The 10,240-nt window shown below is 38.9% G+C and overlaps 1 protein-coding gene across 1 annotated transcript; it reads left to right on the top strand.

The window, feature by feature from the left end:
- Window positions 1–5,447: 5,447 nt before the first annotated feature.
- On the top strand, window positions 5,448–6,107 carry LOC112009421 (uncharacterized). Its single transcript, XM_024041756.1, has one exon. It carries the CDS (start codon window positions 5,448–5,450, stop codon window positions 6,105–6,107), a length of 660 nt encoding a protein of 219 aa, XP_023897524.1.
- Window positions 6,108–10,240: the final 4,133 nt, after the last annotated feature.

Below are 10,240 nucleotides of genomic sequence, written 5' to 3' on the forward strand. Positions count from 1 at the left end.
ATCGAAACAACTCCAGTGAAAAAGAAATCAGAGCAGAAGAAAAAAAAAACAAAAACAAAAAAACAAAAAACCCGAAGAAGAAGGAAAGAACCCAGGCCAGCGCGACCCAGGCCGCGCGCGGCCTGAGCTCGCAAGGCCTGGCCGTGCGGCGGCTGGGTCGCATGATCTCAGGCCGCGCAGCTTGGGTCTTTCAACTGATCTGATCTAACTCTTTCTCTCTCTCTCTGATCTGGTCTTTCTCTCTCTCTCTCTCTCTGATCTGATCTGATCCGGTGAGGTGAGGCCGCGCATGAGACTTCAAATTTTTTTTAATTTTTTTGCTTTGTAAATCGAGTCTTAGAGACTCAATTTCCACGTAGTCGCCATGTGGAAAAAATGCCACATCAGACGTAAACAACTCATGAAAATCTAGTCCCAAAAACTCGATTTATAGACCCTAAATCGAGTCTCTTAGACTCGAGATACTAGTAAAAAATATAGTTTCAAAACCTTAACAACTAACTAGATAGTTAGGAAAAAAAAAAATCAGTTACCCATTTTTGCCCTCTAAAAGGCTACCACTAGTAGAAATAGATATTCTAAACCCAAGTGGGTTGGTTGAGTTGTTGGGTACTCAGTCTTAAAATGCATGTCCTAAATTCAACTAGATGTACTCTCCAATTTGAGTTCGAGTACCTACATTTTGAAAAAATTCCCTAGGCTAGTGTACCCCACTAAAGCCCACCCGTCACAAACAATGATTAGTATCTGATTGAAAGTTTTGAGGATACAATGTGGGAAACCAAAAAAAAAAAAAAAAAAAGATATTCTAATCCATGATGGAACATATTGTACATGTAGAGACCAATTTTTTTCTTTTCCCTTTGTATGAGGAATTTGTGCATCCATCAACTTCAATTTGAACTAATATCTTCGCTTCTTTTTGGGAGCCATTTTTTGTGCGCAGCCACGTGTCATCCATTGGAGGGATGACTTTGGTAGACTCGGGTTTGTTGGGGAGTTGAGTATGAAACTCAACATTGGGCCATATAAACCAATGGCTTTCGGTGCATTTTTAGGCTTACAAAATAGGTAAAGCCCAATGTCTAAGAATCATGATAAAGGTTAAAATAAATAAATAATATTTGTTTAATATAATAGTTTTGATTAATGGTTGTAATAATAGTTGAAATAAATTAATATGTATTTAACATAATAGCATTGTTTAAGTTATGAGTTAAAGTTCTTAATGATGTATTTTGAGGGTGTTCAACATTAGGGAATAATTATTTTAAGTGTCATATGTCCAACAATAGGATGCATCCAAAATAGTTCATGTCCAGTTGTGGTTTATGTTCAAATAATGTATGTCCAACAGTGGAGCATGTCCAAATAATGTATGTCCAGCAAAGGCTTATGTTCAAATAATATATGTCTAGTAGAAGTTTATGTTCAAATAATATATGTTCAACAATGACATAACAATTTATTAGTAAATGTGTTTATTAGTGAAACACTAGTGAAATCATGTTTATTAAATAGTAATATAATATTAAAGTAATTTGTATTTAAAAGTGAAGTAATCATGTACTCAATAATGTAAATTTAGAGATATGGAAACATAGTCACTTATCTTTGTATGGTTTGTAGCCCCAGTTGTATAGCATTAGTGAGCTAATAACATTCTAGAGACATGACACCAGCGGTGAAGAGGCAGTATGCCGTGATAAGTCCTTCCATGATTACTTCAAGATTGAAGGAGAAAAATGGGTGCAATTAGAGGGAGAGAGAGCATGTCCAGCCGTGTGTAGAGGCTGGTTAAGTTTATCCCCCTTATCATGAACTTCCCCATGATAATGCTCTTTTAATCTTAAGTGAAAAATGTGTGATATTGCCTTCCATGAGAAGGTCTTTTGTAAGATAAGCTTATGCCTTTCATAAGAAGGGGTTCTAGTATGAGGTCTTTGAGCCTTCTAGAAGAAAGGCTTTAATATTAGAAGTTTATGTCTTCCATGAAAATGTTTTTTAGTACGTTTGATATTTCTTGAGAAGTATGGAGAAGGTAAAAGATATAGATATTTTGTGAATTATAGTATTTGTAATATGTATAGATAATAAGTATGGGTACTTGGTAAGAGATGGGTTTATAATACATTCATACATACATACATACATACATACATATATATATATATATATGAGAAATATGTATGGATAATTTATGAGAGATGTAATTTGTAGGATGTGTGAGAGATATATATGAGTATTTTGTGAGATATATAATTTGTATATAGATACTTTGTGAGACATGGAGTTTAAAGATATGGGAAGTATGTATGAGAGATATGGAGGTTAAAGATAGTAAAGATATGAGATTATAACTACTAGAGAGGTTATAGTGGATAATATGAGGTATGGTGATGAGGTCAACTGAATGATGTCATCTACTAGGGAGAATATTCAGCATTTATTTAATGGATTATGGCTGAAAATGGTAAGATCCCTTTTAAAGGTATCTTGTTATTTTGGTTGGTGATGTAATATCAGCTAGGTTTCAAGTGCTGAATACACTACTAGTGATCTATTAGAAAGGTTTCCTCTTTTGTGTATTTATATTTTTGGTCCATAATTTCATTATAATACAATTTTAGTAAGTAATAAAATGATGGATTGATATTTAATGAAGATTTAGAGATATAGTCAAGGTCTCATTGTATTGTGACTTAATCTTGGTGAGCAAGAATAGCATTTAATGCTTTGATCAAGGAGCTAGCAGGGAATATTTGATCTAATCTTGCATTTAATGCTAGATCAAGTTTGAGATTAGATTGCAACTGGATATCAAAGATATTATGAATATTTTACATTTGGAGATTAAAGATAGCCAATTATATTTAGCCATGTGTTTGAGTTGGATTTTAGTTGAAAATAGTAATGTAGTTTATGTGAAATAATATGATTAGGTTTCTAAATTCGTATAGGAATAGCTGGAGATTGAATGAATAGTTACTTCAGCATTTAGATGACTGGAGCTATTGAGTATTTGTCATATAATAAATATTAAGTTTTAGATAAAGAGCAATGTTGAGTTTTATCATTTTAAGTGTTATATGATAAGGAGGCTTACCAAATGTTACCAGCTACACACTGACTCATTAGAATTCAAAGGGTTAGAGAAAATATGCCAAGCAACATGTTTCTTTTATCAAATTTAAACTACTGGAGCTTTACTGAACATACTTTTTAATCCTCCAAACCACAACTCCCAAAGTTTCCCTAAAGCGACTCATGAGTTTGGATTATGATCTGAAAATGAGATGGCTTACCATGGAACTTGATGAGAAAACATGTCATCGGCATTAATGTCATTTTGTGTAAATATGGGCTTTCGTTGGAGAAGCCGCTTTCCATGAGTATGAGAGCGATAATATGGGTCATGAGCTTTGATTCATTTCTTAAGCCCAATCCATATATTGATGTCAATGATGTCGTGGGTTATGAGCCCAATTGATGAAGAGGAAATGTGGACCGTGAATTTACCTCTTAAAGTGAAGATTTTGTGGACCATGTGAGCCCAATCCTTGTAATTGAATAAAATATGAACATTTTTTAAAGGAGATTTACCCAAAATCCATGATAATGTTGATGTGACACAGATTGCTAATGAAATAATGTCATGTGGCATGAAAAAAGAGTCCTCAACAGTTTTAAAAAACTTTTGATATTACATTTTTTTTTTAAGTATTAGATACGTTGGATCTTAAATGACTTCTATTAAACTCCATCCTTTATGGCATTTTTAAAAAGAAAACTCATATAGATAGGTATCAGGTGAAACTATCATAATGAACTAACATATTACACATAGAACAGATTTAGATGTAACATCCTATGCTATAAAATAAAAAATTAGGCCTATGATTATCTTCTCTTTGTTGAAAATGATTAAATTCACATTAATTGTGATAGTTCACTTTTAAGTAAAATAGAAACTTTATTAACTAGGTTTTAAGAAATTTAAATTCTATTTCAAAAAATTTCCAAAACATTAGATTTTATTTTAATAATTTTATATTGAATGGTGATGCCAAAAATCGTTAGTGAGCTGCACAATCCTCACGTATTCTAGACAAAACCTAGAAAATAAGGACAAAAAAGACCTTGCAGAGGGTACCAGTGTGGTACAAGCCAAATACCCTCCGAAGGTTAAGTTAGAGAGAATTTCTACAACTCTAAAGTGCCAGAGCTGGGAAAATTACGCGTACCTTGATTTATGAGAGTTTTGGGTTTTTATAGTAGTGTAGAACCGACCTTTGTTTTCTTGACGAAGAAGATCTTTCCTTATGCGGAGGATCCTCACATATTTTACAAGATTTTTCCATATGGAGATTTCATTGATTAGAGTTTGATGGGACTAATGAACTCACCTCCTTTGGACGACCTCATCAAACATACTCGTCCATCTTGGCCGGACACAGACAACCAAAGGAAAACCGTTAATAAGAGCATTCAATGCTGCAGAAAATAATCAATCAAGAGCCAGACCATTAGAGCCACATCAAAACCCATATTCATGAGCCCAGGGACATTACAAAGAGGCACTAAAGCCATAATTAAGGCCCCAATGGCTAGGAACCATGAAACATATATATATACACTGGACAGAGACAAACCAGGTAGATAGACTCACCCAAAAGTATTCATAGATGCTCTGATATTCAGTACTTGCTTATTACTCTCAAAAGCTTCTATATACTGACTTTGGCATCAAAGACGTTGTGGCAGGCGCCACATCAGTGACCACTTCAGAAAAAACTTTGCTCCACATTTACAGGACGCAAATTTAGCTCTGCTTGGACGAAGCTAACGATTTACGCTTCATCAATTTGGTGCCGTCTGTGAGAATGACATTTTTGCACTTAGGTCCGAAAGCGTAGTTTCCAATCAATTCCTAAATCCAGATGGAGTCTAAACAGGATCCTATAGCATTACCCCTGCAAATTTAGGCACTTATAGCTAACATGGAAGAACTTACCAAACAGAACCAACAGATGAGGCTGCGACTTCAATAGGAGGAAGACCAGTCTAGGGCCAATCAGGAAGACGAGGGAGATAGCCAAAGAAGGAACGACCGTCGAAGGCCAACCACTCTAGACGAACCTAGCTTAAATCTTCTTCAAGAAATGAAGAAGGAGATGGACGAGCTTAGGAATGCTATTAAAGGAAAAACAGATCGAAACCTGGATAGAATGGTCAGAACGACGGATTCACCCTTTACGACAGCAGTTCTGGAATGCCCCATACCGTCGAAGTTTCGCCTGCCTCAGCTTAAGCCGTTTGACAAATTCAAGGACCCCCTAGACCACCTTAACACTTTCAAGATGACATTAGGTCTCCAATAACCCCCCGACGAGATATTGTGTCGTTCGTTCCTCACCACTCTCAAAGGAGCGGCGAAGGAATGGTTCATGAAGTTACCAATATCATCCATTGATAGCTTTGAGCAATTAAGCAGTTCTTTTCTGCGTCACTTCATTGGAGGACAACACCCGAGGAGGCCAGCAAACCACTCACTCACTATCAAGCAAAGAGAGAAGGAGACTTTGAGGTCATACGCAAAGTGTTTCATTCGAGAAACTTTGGAGGTAGACGAAACTAATGACAAGGTGCAACTAACAACCTTTAAAGCCAGATTGAAGTCCAAGGAGTTCGTGGTCTCACTCACGAAAAATCCTCCAAAAACAATGGCAAAAATGCTCTTGAAGGCACAGAAATACATGAACGCTGAGGACGCCTTGGTTGTGATAAAAGACCAAGAGAAAACCAACGAGAGGGGAAGGAAAGAAGACGACTGTAGAGGACAAAAAAGGGAGCGCTCGGATCATCAGGCTAATGACGGGGGTAAAAGGAAAGATGACAGAGCTCCTCGAACAGTAAAATTCACTCCTTTAGTTATGCATGTTGACAAAATTTTGGTGCAGATTAGGGATGGGCACTACCTCAAACGACCTAGGCCATTACATTCGTCACCTAACGTGTGTGATAAGAAGATGTATTGCCATTACACAGAGGATTGCAGAGACCTAAAGGAGGAGATAGATGAGTTCATACAAAAAGGGAAGTTGTAAAGGTTTGTGAAGAAGGGGGAGCCCAGTAGGTCTAGGGATGATAACAAGGATAAGCGCGAAGCCTTACCAAGGGACGAGGACGGTACGTCCCAACATCTGCCAAGCGTGATTGGGGAGATAAAGATGATCACAGGCGGGCCATCCACAGGAAAGTCATTCAAATCCCTCAAGAAGTCATATCAAAGGCAGATGAACAACGTCCACAGGATGCCCCCTATGAAACAGAGATGAACGAACAGGGACATGTTTTTCTCTAAAGAAGATGCCAGAGGAATGAAGCAACCTTATGACGACCCCTTAATCATAATGTTAATGATAGAAAGGTTCAAAACCAAGAGAATCCTCATAGATAACAGCAACTCTGTGGACATCATCTACCTTCCTGCTTTCAAACAGCTGAAGCTAGATCCAAGAAGGCTACGCCCATTTGATTCTCCACTCGTTAGTTTCAGTGGGGACAAAGTGTATCCTAAAGGCATAGTGATGCTGACGGTCATAGTGGGAACTTACCCGAGGCAATTGACTTGTCATTTGGATTTCTTGGTAGTGAACTGTCCCTCATCTTATAATGTGATTATTGAGAGGCCCACGCTCAACCGCTGGAAGGCAGCTACGTCCACCTACTGCTTGAACATAAAATTCCCAACAGAATACGGTGTAGGTGAAGTAAAAGGAGATCAAGTATTGGCCAGGGAATGTTATCAGGCCATATTAGCTGTAAAAGAAAATCAGACATGGATAATCAAGGAGAAGTAAGATAAAGTAGAACCCCTGGAGACAGTGGAGTTGGTTAAAGGAGAACCAGTAAAAACAACCAGAATAGGGACGACATTGAGCCCTAAGATAAGAGCAAGACTCATTCATTTCCTAAAAGAGAACCTGGACATTTTCGCTTGGAGTCACGAGGACATGCCAAGCATATGCCCAAAGGTCATCCAACATGAGCTAAATATAGACCCCAAGAAGAAGCCTGTCCAGCAGAAAGTGAATGGAAAATAAAGAATGTGCGTGGACTTCACGAACCTTAACAAAGTGTACCCAAAGGACAGTTTTCCTCTACCAAGGATAGGTTATTTGGTTGATTCTACAGCCAGACATAAGCTACTAACGTTCATGGATGCATTCTCAGGGTATAACTAAATAAAGATGGCCAAAGAAGACCAGGAGAAAATTGCTTTCATCACGAGCCAAGGGCTCTATTGCTATAAGATGATTTCCTTCTAACTGGAGAATGCAAGAGCAACATATCAGAAGTTAGTAAATAAGATGTTCAGCAAGCAGATCAAGAGGATTATTAAGGTATATGTGGATGACTATCAAGAGTAAAGAAAAGCTTGCTCATCTGGACGGCCTCAAAGAAATATTTGCCACACTTAGACATGACCAGATGAAGTTGAACCCCCGTAAATGTGCGTTTGGAGTAGCCTCGGGGTAATTCTTGGAGTTCATGGTGTCCCAAAAGGGGATAGAAGCAAACCCAGAAAATGTGCGAGCCATACTCGACATGATGTCTCCAAAAACCGTCAAGGAAGTCCAGAAGCTCATAGGAAGGATAGTGACACTCAACAAGTTTGTCTCTGGAGCAAAAGACAAATGCTTACCCTTCTTTAAGACACTGAAGCAAGCTTTTACTTAGATTGACGAGTGTGAGATAGCTTTTCAAGAACTCAAGCGCTACCTAAGCAATCCACCCCTCCTAAGTTCGTCAAAGAAGGGGGGAAAACTTGTATTTGTATTTGGTAGTATTAGCCACAGCCATGAATGCAGCCCTAATTTGAGAAAAGAATAGGAAACAGCTCCCAGTCTACTATGTTAGTCAAGCTTTCCAAGAGACAGAAGCGAAGTACCCAAGGATTGAGAAGATCACATTCTTGTTAATAGTCGCTTTGCGCAAGCTGTGACCTTACTTTTAGGCGAACCCTATCTTGGTAATGACAGACCAACCCACTAAGAAGTCCATGAACAAGCCCGAGGCAGTAGGGAGAATGGTCCAATGGGCAATCGAGTTCAGCCAGTTCGACATTAAGTACCACCCCAAGATAGCTATTAAAGCACAGGCATTGGCAGACTTCATTGCCAAATTCACCATCCTAAATGAGGATAGCCACCCCAACGAAGCAAAGTAATGGACGATACAAACTGATGGTTCGTCAGCCCAAAAGAGGGGAGGAGTAGGGGTTGTCATCATCACCCCAGAACGAGAGATGCTCAAGTACGGGGATCAGCTAAAGTTTCCGGCCACTAATAACAAAGCTGAATATGAAGGAATACTAAAGGGGCCAAGGGTTGGGAAGGCTTTAGGAGCTAAAAACATTCTCCTCCAAAGTGACTCTAAGCTGGTAGTAGGGCAGATAAAAGAAGAATATGAAGCAAAGGAGGAAAGAATGCAAAAATATCTTAGCTTGACAAAGCACCTAACATAGGAGTTTGACAGGGTGAAATTCGTGCAAATCCCCAGAAGCCAAAACATGGTAACAGACGAGATTATGAAGCAAGCATTGTTAGAAGATAAACCAACAAACATGGGCTTAGAAATGGAAGTTCAGAAGCACCCCAGCATTAAAGAAGTCTCTACCTTCACAATCCAGAGCATGAGAAGCTAGATGACCCCAATCATATTTTTCCTCTGAGACGGGCACCTTCTGCGAGACATAGAGGAGGCTAGGAAGGTCAGGAAGAAAGCAACCAGGTTCACGATCTTGTGACACCCTGTACAAAAAGGCTTCTTCATGCCCTACTTGAAGTATGTTGATGAAGAGGAAGCCAAGTACATTCTGGAAGAGATCCATGAAGGAGTTTGTGGAGATCATACAGGTCCTAGATCCTTGGTAAGCAAATTTATCAGAATAGGTCACTTCTGGTCTACTATGTAGGTAGACACAAGGGAGTTCATCAAGAAGGGTGACAAATGCTAAAGGTTTGGGAATATCCAGCGCCTTCCAGCTGAAAGACTGGCGATAATAGCCTTCCTTTGGCCGTTCGCACAATAGGGAATTGACATCGTCAGCCCATTACCCCGAGGTAAGGGACAAGTAAAGTTCCTACTAGTCGCTATTGATTACTTCACGAAATGGGTTGAGGTGGAGGCATTATCAACCATCACTGAAGCAAAAATCCAGAGCTTCGTATGGAAGAACATAATTTGTAGGTTCGGGATTCCACAGACGATTATATCAGATAATGGGTGGTAGTTCGACAGTCAAGGTTTCAAGGATTTTTGCTCAGGTCTAGGGATTAAGAACCAGTTCTCATCCCTAGGACATCCACAAGCAAATGGACAGATAGAGGTGACTAATCAGACACTACTTAAGATCATTAAAGTCAAGCTAAATGATGCTAAGGGGGCCTGGCCTGAGGCAGTAATCTCGATCGAGGTAGGAATAACCAGCATCAGACGAGAGATGTTTCATGAGGAAAGCTACGACGATCAATTAAAGGTCAACCTGGACTACTTGGATAAGGTCAGGGATGGAGCTTCTAACAGAATGACAAAGTACCAGCAAAAGATGGCCAAGTACTACAACAAAAGAGTGAAGCTCAAACGACTTGGCATAGGAGACCTTGTCCTATGCAAAGTCACCCCAGCAACCAAAGATCCTGTCCAAGGGAAACTCGGCCTAACCTGGGAAGGACCTTATCGAGTCGTCCATTACTCCAGACAAGGCAACTATCACCTGGAGACCTTAGACGGGTAGAGACTGCAACGACTAAGGAACATTGAGCATTTGAAGAAGTACCACCAAAACATGTAACAGAAAATTGTATTCGTTTTTTGAAAGTAATAAAAGTACTATTCAACCAATGACTTAGTGCAAGCCAAAAATGACAAGATCCCTTAAATGGGTGTAAGTTATAAAAAATTAGCTAAGTAACAAGATTCCGTCTAGACGGATGTAAGTTATTGACGAAGTCAAAAATGACAAGATCCCTTAAATGGGTGTAAGTCATAAAGAATTGGCTAAGTAACAAGATTCCACCTAGACGGATGTAAGTTATTAACAAAGCCAAAAATGACACGATCCTTTAAATGGGTGTAAGTTAAACATAAAATCAGCTAAGTAACAAAATTCCTCCTAAGACGGATGTAAGTTACCAACGAGACAATATTCCTTTAATAAGCACAAGTCTCAACG

The sequence above is a fragment of the Quercus suber genome, unplaced genomic scaffold (genome assembly GCF_002906115.3).
Source record: "Quercus suber isolate HL8 unplaced genomic scaffold, Cork oak 2.0 scaffold_635, whole genome shotgun sequence".
In the NCBI taxonomy this organism is placed as follows: Eukaryota; Viridiplantae; Streptophyta; class Magnoliopsida; order Fagales; family Fagaceae; genus Quercus; species Quercus suber.

Excerpts from the sequence above, each read along its gene's own strand:
- LOC112009421 (XM_024041756.1), top strand. The coding sequence starts at position 5,448 with ATGAAGTTACCAATATCATCCATTGATAGCTTTGAGCAATTAAGCAGT.